At 39.5% G+C, this 15,372-nt stretch overlaps 1 protein-coding gene across 2 annotated transcripts in view; it reads right to left on the bottom strand.

Moving 5' to 3' along the window:
• Window positions 1-8,480: 8,480 nt before the first annotated feature.
• The window catches only part of TOMM7 (translocase of outer mitochondrial membrane 7), a 14,397-nt gene continuing 7,505 nt past the window's right edge, over window positions 8,481-15,372 (bottom strand). Inside the window, exons 2-4 of one of the 2 annotated variants that reach the window (XR_016442279.1) lie at window positions 15,097-15,145; window positions 14,265-14,364; window positions 8,481-8,695 (exon numbers count right to left, since the gene is read on the bottom strand). Coding sequence is in view for 1 of the 2 variants with exons in the window: in XM_090046784.1 (XP_089902910.1) it covers window positions 8,680-8,695; window positions 15,097-15,145 (65 nt within the window). In the remaining variant the exon portion in view is untranslated. The remainder of the gene's footprint in view (window positions 8,696-14,264; window positions 14,365-15,096; window positions 15,146-15,372) is intronic. The other variant, XM_090046784.1, reaches the window with a different exon arrangement.

Genomic DNA, 15,372 nt, shown 5'->3' with positions numbered 1-15,372 from the left:
TATGGACCATGGGGTTTTTTGCCTTCCTCCATATCAGGGGGCATGGCTCTCTTTCTTGGATCCCTTGAGCATATTTCAGCAACCTTTTCAGCAGCAGGATGTTGTCTGCACAGTCCCCCTGCTTTACTTGTGGCAGATTAGGGTGTTGTGCTCTGTGTTTGTCAAGGTTGACTGTAGTTTTGCAATAGGTTAGACTAGCAATTTGTATAGGATGGTTTGGATAGGGATGATCCTGCTTTAGGCAGGGAGTTGAGCTAAATAATCTCTGAAGTAACCTTCCAGCCCTATTTACTTGCATTTAAACTAAAGAAGTAACAAGAGAGTTTTGGAAGGTAAGCAGCAACCAAAATAAAAATATCCTGTGATTCAGAGAATTCAGAAAACTCTGCCACACAGTCTGAAGTTAGACTGCATAGAGATCCATCTTCTCACTCCCAACCCCCCCACCCCCACCCCAAAAAAAAAGATTTCAGGTGCCAGAGAAAGCCCTAACCTGTTATTTAATTCTACCTCAGTATAGAAGTTAAGGCTATCTGAAACAGCAGCAGTTACCGAACAAATTATTAATTGAATGCAAATATTAACAATTGGTATCTATGGATAATATATTTTACTTGTATAAAAAATAAAATGACAACATGGAATGTAACTAGCCACTGAAGTCAGTGCCTGTTGATCCAGTAATAGCAATTGTTAATAAGAACAGCTTCATTTATTTATTTACTTTTTTAGTCCTCATGATTGTAGGAATAAAATGCAAGATGTATAGGCTCAAAAAATTAAATAATAGACAAAAAGAGCTAGAAATGTATTAATGTATAAAACCTCCTTACATATAATAATACAAGTGCTGCTTGCCTGTCAAGGGAGATTGTTCTTCTACTCTATTCAGTCCTGGTGAGGCCTCAACTGGAGGATTGAGTTTTCAGCTCTGAACTTTAAGAAGATGTGGACAAATTATAAATGAGACCAACCCATCTAGCAAAAACATTAGGAAGTGAAAGAAAAAAAACCCATTCCATAGTGGGAAATTGATATCCAATAGGTTTGGGGGTAAAGGCATTCACCCAGCATGTGAGAAAGCAAGATAGCAAGTCCCTGGCCTGATTCATCCCACAACCCTGACTACTAAGGCTATTTGCTACATGTGCGCCTCACTGCCAAGTAGACTAATTAGCTCCGCAATAAAGCTACACTGTCTATGTCTGTGCTGGTATTACATCACAGTAAATTAACTCTACCATAACATAGTACTGTCAGGGACAGAATAATTATGGCAGAGTAATTTACTGTGCTGAAATACATACGCTTTACCTCAGCTCAAATTGCTGCTGTTCTGGGAGCATGTGTAGACATGACATGCAGAAGAGTTTTCTCCACTTCAAATGGCTCTGGAGTTTATTGTGTCACATTAATTGTATGTGTAGATACACTCACAAAACAGCAAAATGTATTATTAGTCTAGGAAACACGTTTTACAAGGAACTGTTGGAAGAACTAGGATTATTTAGTCTGGTAAAGAAGATAATGAGGGAGAATTGGATAAATGTCTTCAAATATCTGAAGGGTGGTTATAAAAAGGATGGCAATAAATTATTCTGCGACTGCAAGGGACGGGACAAAAAGTAATAATTTTAAATTGCAGTAAGAAAAGTTTAGGTTGGCTTTAAGTGGCTACAGGAACACTTGCACAGGATGGTTTAGATGAGAGTGATTGTGCCTTGAGCAGGGGGTTGGATTAGATCAGTGTTTCTCAACCAGTAGGTCACAAGATTTTAAAAAGAGTCACAAGGAGGTCTGAGTAGGGAGGAGAGGAGGGCACAGGGGAGGGCAACATAAAGCAGCAGAAAAGGGAAGGAGGGGGCCGGGTGCAGCAACTAGAGGGAAAGACCGGAGAGAGGGCAAGAGAGACACTGTGGGTCAGGGACCAGGAGGGTGTGGGTCATGGCAAGCTGATAGTTACGGTAATGGGTCCCACTGTGAAAAAGGTTGAGAACCACTAGACTAGATGACCCTTCTCTCTCATGATTACTTTGAGGTACAACTCATGAGTCTTGAATGCTTGGAGGCTAGCATGTATGAACATACTAGGAACCTGTTAAAACTTGGAACAAAGTTAAATAACTGGATTAAAAAAACCAACACTATGTCAAACATTTAAGCCAATGGTCCCTAACTCAAGGTTTGCACACAACACATTGAGAGATCCTTCAATGTTGATCACAATTTAAGAAATGATTTGCAACAACAGGAAATTTCAAAATTAAAATTAAGGATTGACAGGGGAGAAAAAAAGCACAGCATGATGTTTCCTGCAGCTTTTTACTTGTTCAGTTTTGCTCATCCATCAACAAAGGTTGAAGATCACTAATCTACCTTAGTAGAATACCATAGCTTCATAGTTAGTAGGGTCGGAAGGGACCTGAGCAGATCATCAAGTCCGACCCCCTGCCACGGCAGGAAAGAGTACTGGGGTCAAGTGACCCCAGCCAGATGTTTATCCAGCCTCCTTTTAAAGACCCCCAGGGTAGGAGCCAGCACCAATTCTCTTGTAAGTTGGTTCAAAAATCCTAGCCACCCTGCACTTGTCAATGTTGAAACCCATCATGTTCTCTTCCGTCCACCCCTGTAGCCTGTCCAGATCTGATGTAGCCTATTCCTTCCTTCTAGCGTGCCCACTTCTCCCCACATCTATCATCTGCAAATCTGAACAGGGTGCATTTTATCCCTTTGTCCAAGTCACTGATGAAGATGTTGAACAGCACCAGCCCAAGGACCAAGCCCTGCGGAACCCCACCGCCCACATCCCTCCAGGTCAAATAAGACCCATCCACCACCACTCTCTGGGTGTGGCCCTCCAGCCAGTTAGTGACCCATCTGACTGTGTAGGTGTCGACACCACAGTCTCTTAGTTTTTTAAATGAGAATGGGGTGAGAGACAGTGTAGAAGGCCTTCCTAACGTCCAGAAAGACTATATCCACCACAACACCTGCATCCAGGGATTTGGTGACCTGGTCATAGAAGGCCACCAGGTTAGTCTGACAGGCCCCGCCTCAAATGAACCCATGTTAGTTGACCCTAAGCATAATCTCCCCTGCTGGCCCCTTGTGGACATGCGCCAGGATAATTTTCAAAAAGCTTCCCAAGGACCAAGGTAAGACTAACGGGCCTATAGTTTCCTGGGTCTTCCTTCCTCCCTTTTTTTGAAAATGGGAACCACTTTGGCCCTTTCTAGTCCTCCAGCATATTGCCAGAGCACTGTAAGTGCTCGTAAAGCTGTGCCAGAGGTCCCACAATAACATCTGCTAGTTTCCTCAGCACTCTGGGATGGAGATCATCAGGACCTGCTGATTTAAATACATCCAGTCCCTCCAGAAGTTCCCTGACTAGGTCCTCACTGACCCTAGGCCTCAGTATGCCTCCCATGGGGCCTACAGGGGTCCCGGGGGGGGGAGGGGGCAGAATGACCAAGTCCCTGCTCAGAATGTAATTTACAAATGGAGTTTACAAATGAAAATGAACATCCATGTAGAATAATAAGGGATTCAAATAATGGATTAAAAACCAACAAAAATAGCGTTAAGAAATGTTAAGAAAAATACCTAAAAGCCAGGTAGACAATTCACCTTTCACACTGAATTCGACCTGATTGTTCAGTATATAGCTAAATCAACATAAATTATTTAACTCTTTTCCTACTGAAACCAGTGACAAAATTAAATGGGAACAAATTAAAATAAAATTCAATTGTCTTGAAAGCAGCGACTGCAAATAAAAAACCACCACTACACAATATTTAAATAATAACAGCTCTATAACCCTATGCGTACTTATACAAGTATCTCTGGAACTACTCTATGAACAAACACTTAATACCCTCACAGGTGGTAATACTGCAGAGGGCATGAAGAGCCACATAAAATGTAACTCAGGTCAAAATACCAAAATAAGAAAATTATTTACTTTTTCATACTAGAGCACAGCACTAATACACATGTGGGAGGGAAGGCAAAAATATATATTATCCAGTGCTACAGAACCCTCAGTCAAGAAGCATGTCAAACTAATTAATCACAAATTACAAATAGCTAACAAAAGACCAAAGGTACTGCTTAAGTTTCAACCTAGAAGGAATTCCCAAATAGAATGAATGGGAATATAAAGCAAAAGGGGAAGGTGCTTCCAAAAAAAAGCTATATAAAGAAAAAGGGTACATGTAATTTCTAATCTTGTTGGAAAGGCATCTGCTGACAGTTATCAGTAGTAATGCTGACAGTTATCAGTAGTAATGCTTTGGGATCTGCTTTTATTATAAAGCTGACTCAAAGAAAATTCATTAAAACTCAACTGGAAGGCAAGGTTCTTTGGGTAACTAGCATTTGCGCTCTACTTTATCTGGAGCTACTGTAACCACCCACCAACTCACAGCACCATTAACTAAAAAGTAAGTTAAATAGATCATTTCATGACCAAAAAAGGTATAGGAAATAACTTGCCTTTGTTCCTTCAACAGACAACCTCCAACCTTCATCTCCCAAACAGAAAAATACCACAGTAATGTAAGAGGCTGGAAGTACTGTATATGAACCTTGCACCTCATCCAAGAAATGCCTAAATGAGGTCAAGAACTCTTAAAAATTAGTTAACAAATCACTTGTAAAAATTAAAGTAGTCATGAGTTTTTTTAGGATGCGATCTTAAATCATGTTGTGAGAAAAAATGGAATGAGATTTTATTTCTAGATTTCATTGCGACTACCATTATGGAATTGGTTCCAATTCTATAGTAGTGTTTCCAAAAATTCTTGGAGGATGACTTTGACATTTTAGGTATTTTCATTTTCCACAGAATGTGTTACTTCCTCAGTTTTACGCATTCAAAATACATACCTTGTGAATCAGTTTGTCATCTACAGACACTGCCAACTAGTCTTTTCTTGCAAAATATAGCCTTGCACATTATTTCCACCAAAATATCACAGATATTTTTTGTGTGCGCTAAAGACAGACATGTACCTGCTGAAAATTTTCACATAATGAAACATTGAATTAAAACACAATTTGATTTGCAGTTTGGAATTTTTTTGACTATGGATATGGACTTCAAGGCTAATGTCATTTTTATTGATGACAAGCTTCCTAAGGATAAGATTATGTATACGTTAAAGACTGAAGTGACAAACCCAATACAGGGATCTCTCTTATCTTCAATCCCACAAGGGTTTTTTAAAATAATGAAAACAATTAACAATATTTCTGGTCGACATGTTAGCCAAATGTTGAACAGTAGGAAAGTTTTCCCATCTAGCAAAAACATTAGGAAGAAAAAAAAATCCCATTCCAAGGTGGAAAAGTAGTAACCAAGAGGTTGGGTGGTAAAGGCACTCACCTAGAATGTGACAAAGCAAGATGCTGAGTCCCTGGCCTAAATCAAGCCACAACCATGACTGCCAAGGCTATTTGCTGTTCTAAGATGGGGGACTTTCTCTCTGGTTCTGACCATCCCGGACCAAAGAAACCTTTCCCAGCAAAATTTTAGTCCAGAGCTAGTACATTTCCACAAGGGCATTTAGGTGAACCTGTATTTTCTAACAAACTTCCATTTGGTCAAGATTGCATAGCAGCTCTTCTGATCAAGTCTTAGAACAGCTATGTAGGGTCTCCTTAAAACCAACAACCATCTTCAAAACAACTGTAAAATACAGGACATCACTAATAATCTTTTATTAAAGCTGAAAATTATGTAGAAAACAACCAGATGTTATAAGAGAAGTAATGGGATATAAGCTATGAAATACTAACGTTTAAGGATACCCCTTATTCACTTAATCTCATGCACAGAAGTTATTAGTTTAATTTAAATGTTAGTTATAGAACCAGACACACACATAACCCTGCACTTTATAAACCTGAAGATGTAAGAATGCTCAAAGTACTGAATTTCAATTAAACATGGTCTAACATGATCTGCATATGAAGCATACTGAACCCTTCCTGGTTTAATAGTAAATGAGAAATTTAAAAACCATGACCAAGAATGCATGATAATGGATTCTACTGCATCTTTATTTTTAAAGAAACAGCCAATCTGATGTGTATCCATTCATAGTAGCATTACTAAATTAGCACAAATTACCTTTAAAAAGACTATTTCCATTTCACCTACTTCTCATTTTAAAGTACACCAAATAAGGCATTTTGAATGACATATTAAACAAGCAGTCATTTTAAAACTTTAAAAAGTTTCAGTGGAAATTTTCTGCAGGAAGGATACAGGATCGGGCCATATATTTGTGGCATTTTTTTTTCTTAAAACATGCTAGACTGCCCATTCTTCTGCATATTGCAAAATGTTGCTGCTTTTAACTATAAAAATGAGGTCCAACATAAGGCACCACCTGGAATGTGGAATATCCCACTGCCCGCTTCTTGGTTTGCCTATTTGAAAACTGACTACATTTCTTCTATTTTGAACATTGTGCAACCAACAAGGGAAAAATGATTTACCTTTAAAACCCAAACTACTTTGGTACTGGTCTTGCTGCACACTGTTGGTATTCTGCTGAAAGCAATGGAAAAGAAATGTGCCTGCTACTTCTGCATAATGGTTAAAAAAGGATCAAAATATTTACCTGCTCTGCAGTAGTATTAAAAGAAACCAATCAGAAGTGCTAGGAACTGCAGAAACAGGATGGTACACACTGTGCTAAGGAGGGACAAAGACCCAAGTCTTACATTTCTTCAAATATCTTTAGACATGTGTGGTCACAATGAATTCAAATTAACATTGAGAAAAGAGAAGTCATGGAATAATTATGCTAACCTCTTGAGTTTTTCCCCCCTCCCTTCCAACCAGCAATTTATTAACATTAACTGCGCCTCTGGCTATCAATCTATTTTGCCAACCTTTGTCTTCCTCCACCACTCCCCTTTTAGGCACCAATTCATGTAACAGCCATTATGGTATTTTCTTTTTTTTTTAGACACGCTATATTTACTTGGGTTTTGCCCATTTTTGGCTCCTTCAGTATTCTCAATATCCTACGTTTACCTACTTTCTTAATTCTTGTTTATTTTTCCCCACTATTTTTCACTTTTGCCTCCCCCATTTTCTATTTATAAATTTTCATTATGATTTACTTCATTACTGCACATTGACCCATTTTCTTATATACAATGGGTACAGTGAATGTTTTTGATAGCAGATAAAAAAGGAAAAAGGTCTCATTCCACAACAAATACAGCTGATTTACTAATATTACTGTATCACAATTAGAGCTGCAAAATACTAACAAAAAGAGACAATATATACTGTAATAATTTAAACAAACTCTGTGCCTGTCAAAAAGAGAAAGCAAGTTATCTATTTAAATAGGTTGTATTATATTGCTGCTTGAGAATATAAAGACATCGTTATTTTATAACTTCACAAATATAGACCAGCCTATCACATTTTGGAAGAGACAAGCTTTATCAGCCACTGCTACTTAACAGATGCAAAGACCTCTTAACCTACTTCCAAAAGCAATGCTTTGTTAAATGTTTTTGCTTTAAATTACATTCTCCCTGGACCTGTGGTTGCAGAAAAAACTTAAATGTACATCTCATTCATTACAGTTTCCCTCCATGTACAAAAGTAACTTTCACTAATATTAATAAATTAACAGATTTTATGCAGTTTATCAAAGCTATGGCACAAAAATATTGCCTCCAGGATCAGCAGAATTTAAGTTTAAGGACTATAAGATGATAGTTCTTATAATTTGAGGGGAAAAATACAATATTGTTCAGTACAAAAAGACAGCCTGAAATAAGAGTTTTGCAAAATGGTGAACTGCTCCCATTTGGTTCTAAATCTCACTGATGATAATGAGAATTCCACTGTTGTTCACTCTATTACTGATATTCTAGCACAAATATCCAGTATAATTAAGTCTTTTTATTCTCCTCTATATTCATTTTCTCACTCTCCCAGATGTACCTACAGACCCAAATAGTACCATTACCTTGTGTCTAATACAGGCTAAACAGCTACAGATACATAGTTTGAAGGAACAAATATCTTGTGTAAAGCTCACTGATACTACTACTTTTCAAGTCTGAAGAAAATTCTGATTCTTACATTTAAAGAATACAGCATTTTAAAACATTATACTTCAGAATACCTGATGAACTAATCTATACAATGAATGATAGGAGTCATAATAAGCATATCATAATAAGCAAGACTGAAATATAAAGGCTGAGTCATGATATACCTGAGAACACAGAATTAGTCAGAGAATCCTCAATTCTATTTAGCCAATAATTGGTGCATATTTAATTCCGTACATGGACATTATGGAAGTAACATTCCAGATTAAAAGGAATGAAAGTTTTCCACCAAAAAAACACTGATATATAATTTTAAAATATTAACTAAAAAAATTCAAAATGACTCCATATTAAGTGAATCTTAAAGGATCAGAGAGGACACACACTGAATCAAAGTGTATTTATTTAACTACAGTGCAAAGCAAATAAATTACTTCAGTAGAAATACATTTTGTCTTATGTACATCTATGTCCTCAGGATGCTATACAAGCTAGTCGGTGCTATTGGCAAATGTTCTCCTTATCCTGTGGAATGTTCATTTTTTCTGCCCATCAAATGATTACAGTACTGTAGAGCCAAATCTTTCATCCCCAAAGAAGACTGGAAGAAAAGGAAAAAAAGTCAGATCTTTATCATCACGAGTTGATATAAATGTTCATACCGAAGAAAGCAGATACATAGCTTATGCTGGACAGCAGGGATGAAACAATACAGCAAAAGTATTGTTCACCCTGGTATTTTTTTACCATACAGTACTCATTTCACTTTGGTTTTCAATTCAGCTCAGACAGGACCAGCCTTTCCCACAAGAACCTGGAGTTTTCCGCTGCCTACACACCCCAGACTCAAGGCAACTTAAAGCAGGAGGCAGTGGTGATCAAAGGGCTCACCCAACTCCATGGATGGAGTTCCATAGATAGGCCTTCCCAGCCTAGAGTACTGCAGCATGTAGAAACATGAGGCAAAGACACAGTCTGCAAGGTGCATGTGGTTTGGTGCACACAGGACAGGAACAGTGTGCTAGCAGTTCTCAGGAACATTTGCACAGCCACAGATTGGAGGATAAAGTAATCAGCTTGGCAATGGACAGGGAGGGGAGAACCAGAAAAGCTCCTCAAGGGAATTGCCAGGTACAGCTCAGGAGGAGTTGGCCCAGGGGTAGAGCAATTTGCCTTACTTTCTTTTCAGTGGATTCATATCAGAAAACATACTGTGTTATGAGGCATATAGGTTTCCCTTGCCAACCACAGTTCTGAGTATCCATGCTTAATATTCTAGATACCATTTTGACCACCACGGTATACAGTTTTGAGTAACCACAATTTTCCATAGTCGCGCATCAGCCCGCCACCTGCCATTTTTCCCCATAAACCTTTTGTCTTGCCAACCACAGTTTTGCCAAATATAGGAACTTTCAGGAACTTAATCACAGCAGTTAGTGAGGGAAACCTGTACTATTTCACTCCTACTATGTATCTATGCATATTAAGTTGAGAAAATGACTTCAAAGGGCTAGTTAGGTAAAAACATCTGTGGAGACCATCTGTGTCAGATCCAACCCGGTAAAATATACACTTAACTAGGTCTGGCAGAATTTAGGTGTCCAAGTCACAAAAATAATGAAGAATGCCTTTGCTCTAGTGGCCACACAATGCGCTGGGGCACCTAAAGTCATCTGGTGCCCATATTTTGATGGCAAAGATTCTCAGATTCCCATACAGGTACAAAAGCAACCTGAGCAGCTACTGCATCCAGCTCCAAGCTAAACTCAGCTGCAATCCAGAACAGACATGAGGCAGTGTCAAAACACTGTCTAGTGACCCAAAAGGTCTGATCCATTACACATGCTCTAAGCCTACCCAAGGTACATTTAATTAAGCAAAAGTACAGCAGGAGTGGGAGTTCTGCAGTCTGGTCCCTGCTCCTAGGACTTCAAGAACTTTACATGAGACAATCAACATATAAAATGAAAAATAAATTTTGGAGAAAGGATCAGAACCTAAGACTCTCCTTTCTCTCACCCTTCTAGAGGAATTTCCTCATCATTAGACTATAGGCATGCTCCCTTATTTTTTCTCTGGCTGAATAATTCTTGAATTCTTGGCTGCACAGTAACCCAGCCTCAAGGAAGGGTGAATGTTATTCCATAGTATGGTAGTAACAGCATTCTCTTGGGAGATGTGGCTTTGCATCTCCTCAAGCCGAGGAGGGCCTATGCTTTTCCTGGGCAAGTGATTTAACCACGAGGTTAATATGTGTAATGTGTACACCATAATCATCACATCGTGCTCAATTAGACAACTACCCTTAGACAACTTGGTACTTTGGACTTTGCGTCGAAAGAGTTGTCTAGAATCTAGAGAATGGATGGAGTTCAATTTCCTATTGGCTAGCTGAAGGCAGTTCATCACTCAGCATCCGAAGTTTTGGAATCCTGCTTTGGGGTACATATTAAAACTTGCAGGCAGTGGAAATTCCAAGTTTGAAAAGATTTCAACAAAAGCTTTTCTACATCACAGATTCCTGAAAATGGAATTCCCCTACTGTTTAAATAGAGGGAGGCTAACAGAGTTAACATCTTTTACATATAAAAGTTTAAGCTGTCATTGTCTTTAGCAACAAAATTGATAGATGATGCAATATTTCCTACCAAGGAATAACTGAAGTTTCCATCATGAAAAGGAGAAGTAAATGCAGTTTCACTTTCAAGTCTCTTACATGGAAAACTAAAACAAAAACACAAAAAACTAAAAAAAAAAAGCTGAGTAAACTGGGCTTATTTAGTCTGCAGAAGAGAAGACTGAGGGGGGATTTGATAGCAGCCTTTAACTACCTGAAGCATGGTTCCAAAGAGGATGGAGCTAAACCAGGGTTGGACCCATTACAGACTCCATTTCCCAGTAGCCCCTGGCCATGGTGCTGAGGACAGTTTCCATAAAGACTCCAAGAGCAGCAGGAGGGTGCCAGCACAAGGCCAGGGTTTCCGTGGAGACTGGCCCCAGCATCCCTCGCAGGGAGCGCAGCTGGGTGGGGAGTTGCTCTAAGACTGGCATCCTGGGGTAGTGACAGCGTGGTCCAGAGCTTGGCAGAGCTGTGATCCACTGCCCACATGCCTCAGGCAGGGGCGTGCAGGCAGTAGATCACAGCTCCGCTCAGCTCTGAACCATGCTATCACCACTGCAAAATCCTAGCCCTAGCCCAGGTGCAGCTCCCCACCCAGCTGCTCTCCCTGCCAGTGCTGCTCAGGCCAGTTTCCATGGACATCCTGGCTCCATGCTGTCAGGGTGCCGCTGATACTAGGGTCTCCATGGAAGCCAGCTGCTGGCTGGATCTGCCATTTTGCCCACCCCTGAACTAACTATTCGCAGGGTGACAGATGACAGAACAAGAAGCAATAGTCTCAAGTTGCAGCAAGGGAAGTTTAGGTTGGATGTTAAAAAAAATCTTTCTTACTAGGAGGGTGGTGAAGCACTGGAACAGGTTACCCAGGGAGGTGGGGGTATCTCCATCCTTGGGGGGGTTTAAGGCCCGGGTCAACACAGCCCTGGCTAGAAAGAGCTAACTGGGGATAGTTCTGCTTTGAGCAGGGGGTTGGACTAAATGACCTCTTGAAGTCCCTTCCAACCCTAATTTTCTATGATTCTATGAAAACCTGATTCTTTACAAACACACTTCAATAAAATCAAAAAGTAGAGATAACTATAAAAATACTACCAATGCCAGGATATCAGCACCATGCAATAAGAAATTAGCATACATAAATGCAGCAGAGGTAGGGTGGATTTGATTTAAATCAAATCTATTTAAGTCACTGGTCAGGAAGTCTTGATTTAATCACTGTTTGATATCTTTTACTCAGTTAACTTCCTGAAACTTTTCACTTTTAGAGAAAGGTAAGGGCTTGACTTGTGCACACAAACTTGCAGAGAATTAAAGTGTTTTAAATTAAAACTATCTTTATATGAGTTTTGTTTTTTTAAAGCATCTTAACAAAAAATACAATTAAATAAAAACATCTAATTTAAATAAAAAGAATCCCTTTTTTTTTTTAATTGTTGATTTTTATCCACCCTGAGCAGAGGAAAATTTTAATAAAGAATGCACTTGATTTCAAAATGTCAAGTTCATACTGAATCAAATTAATAATCAATGATACTCAATAACATCTAATTATTTATTTTATAAAAACAGTGCGCCATGCTATTTCATTCCCTCTTTCTGTAAGCTGGCCTGAGCCTGTTCAGAAGGACAAGTAAGCCTACTAAACAAGTTAGATAAATGTGATCATACAATGATCCTATTATCACACATACATGAAGAACTAACCTTAACTTCCACTTTCTGAATTTTGAGTGCTTAACTCCAAACTGAAGTCTATTCAGATTGTCCTATCTTGGTCAAAGGAAAATCCAAGGATGAAATATTTGTTTGGATAGCACTAGAATAGACTTTCTAACATAGGGGGCCTTACCAACATAATACAAGTGTTTTCCAATTTACCTCACAAGATCTGAAGGCTACTCTAGAAACCTGTGGGAACCTGCCATATTCCAAATCAGTAGATGAGTCTACATGAGATACTTACTGCACTTTAGCCTAGTAACACTGCACAGTACCATGCTAACAGCCTATTGTAGAGTGTTATTAGGCTAACACGTAGTAAGCATCACAAATAACCATACGCCAGCATTACTGCACATCCAGTTAGTACTTTATTAAGCAAGTACTAAACTAAATGCGCAGTATCTAAGGCATGTTAATGAATGCATAGATGCTCCCAGTGTTTCCTATCTGCATCTTCTTCCAAATGCATAGCCTAAAACAGTGGTGCTCAACCTTTTTGCCTCAATCCAGCTGTGCAGGGGGAAAAGGACATAGCTCAGCCCCAATCTGGCCTCACTGAGGGAAGGGCTGGGGAGAGGGGAAGAGGCATAGCCTGGCCTCAATCTGGCCAGGTGGGGCTTGCGAATTTGACAGCAGGAGAGGTGCAGCCGTATTAACTGCCACTGCTCATTCACTGCCAAATTTCTCAAATTATGGGGAGCCCTGAAGCCCAGATGCCATGGCTCTGCAGGTTGGATTTAGCCTGGGGGCTGGGCTTCCCTGGCCTAAAAAGGTTTGCAAAGCACTGTCTATGAATGAAATGTGTACTCCTCAGGGCAATACCTTGACCTGTTTTCAGCTTTTCACACTCCAGAAAGCAACAAAATGTATCATAGGCATAGAATTATGAGATACAAGGAAAGATTAAACTAAATAGCTCCAATTTTTCCGAAGAAAAGATGAAGGAAGGACTAAGTTTTTAAATGCATTAAGGGTTATTCTAAACAATATAGAAATTGACTGTTCCCTATGTTCACAGGGGACAAGTAACATTTAAATTGCAATTAGGGAGTTTTATCTTTAATATCGTGAAGAACTTCCTAAACATGAGGATGATTAAGCATTGAAAAAGATTACCTATCTCCCTTATAGGAAGTTGTAAGTATAGGTTGGATAACTATTTTGCTTCAGGTGGTTTAGATAGGGATGATTTTGCCCTGAGTAAGGGAATGAACTATACAACAGTATAAAGTTCCTACTAGCACTATTTTTCTAATACCCTAATACAAGTACTCAGAGTGTGCCCTCAGCCTCTGCTCAGGAATTTGCTTTCATTAAGATGCCCTGAGCCTGTTGGGATCAAGATGAATTCCTTAGATTGTTAGTCAGAATTCCTTAACTTTACTACTACCCCTGAAATTGACAGGACCTAGGATCTAAACATCAGCTGTCACAAGGAAGAGCCAGAGTATGCATATATACTACTTCTATATATACTACTTCTGACAGAGTCCAGTACTGCAGTTATTCTGGGAGGGTACAGAGATGCATCTTGAGGCACCAGTTGTTAAAGGGGCCACATTGATCACTTTATGACCTGCGGAGTTGATAAAAGTGATGGGTTTTACTGCCACAGAAAAGCCATAACAAAAAACACCCACTTCTGCTAACAGAACCTGAACTATTTTGGTTAAACTACATGATTTAGAAGATCCTGGTCACAGTTTCAGGATGGAGTTTCAACAGTGACAGCAGTTGTAATGAGCTGGAGATCAGCCACCCATCCCCACAGGTTGGATAATTTTCCCATTGTGAAACAAGTGCACCGTATGCTACTTAGACTAACCGAGTGCAGGACAAGTTGGTTCTGAAGTCAGCATAACTCTTTGGAGGAGAGATTCTATCTGCTGTGCATGACAATCCCCATCTCAGAACATTATTTTAATCTAGACAAGAAGGCAGTAGAGAAATTCAGAGGTGCAGGAACAGCTCACACAAAGGAGTTATACTAAGAAAGAGAAGAGCCAATAGAGTTCTAATAGCGTAGTAAACTTCTACATCCACACAAGATTTAAGAGGTGGATAGCAATGCGTTCTAAAGTGTTTTTCCCTTCTTAAAAAAGAAAGAAAAAACAACTTTCAGTTAGTGGACTGAGAAATACTCTCCCACCCCTTTTGCTGCACAAATCTTTCTTCTCATTTACCAGGATAGCTGAACAGTATTCTGCACAATTGGACAGTCAGAAAACTGGAAATCTCCATTTTAGATTGACAGCCAGTATGAGTTTCTCTTTGGCCATTAGAACATTTCTAACAATGTTGCAGTAGGGCCCTTGTGGGGGGTGAGGGAGAAGTGACAGCAGGGTGGGTGCAGCTTACAGTTGCCAGTCCCAGCACAGCACCCCACCAGCGAGCAGCTGCACCCAGGCCTCAGCTGGAGGGGAAGCTGGGAGAAGCAGTAATGACAACGGCACAGCTTGAAGTTGCCCAGCACAGCTCCTTGCAGCTTAGCTCTGAAGCAGACATAAGTAAAGCCTGTGGGCTCTGCAGGCCTTACTCAGTGGCTCTGGCAGCTGAACCCATCTTTGAGCCATGTGTTGACAACCTCTGCTTAAAAGAAGTCTAAATTTTTGTTTTAGTTCACTGCTCTTGCATGTGTAGTTACAATGTACATATACCTCATAATGGTCGGTTCAGGCATTCCAGGATCTGCACCTCTCTTGAAACCTGAAAAAATACAAATATATTTACGTATGCATATCAACAGCTAATCAAAACCAAAGCAAGATTGGATTTATTTCCTCTTGATCTAATTATCCAACACAAAAAGCAGTGTTTGTTGACAAAGTCCTTTGACAATGTCAGAACAGAAATCTGACATTATTCTCATTGATATTACACACAATACTTCTTTTTGGTATTATTTTAGTAGACTGACTAATCCATTTGCACAA

The sequence above is a fragment of the Crocodylus siamensis genome, chromosome 5, assembly GCF_052110815.1.
Source record: "Crocodylus siamensis isolate JL-2025a chromosome 5, ASM5211081v1, whole genome shotgun sequence".
NCBI lineage: Eukaryota > Metazoa > Chordata > Crocodylia > Crocodylidae > Crocodylus > Crocodylus siamensis.
This window is presented reverse-complemented; position numbering and strand designations above follow the sequence as displayed.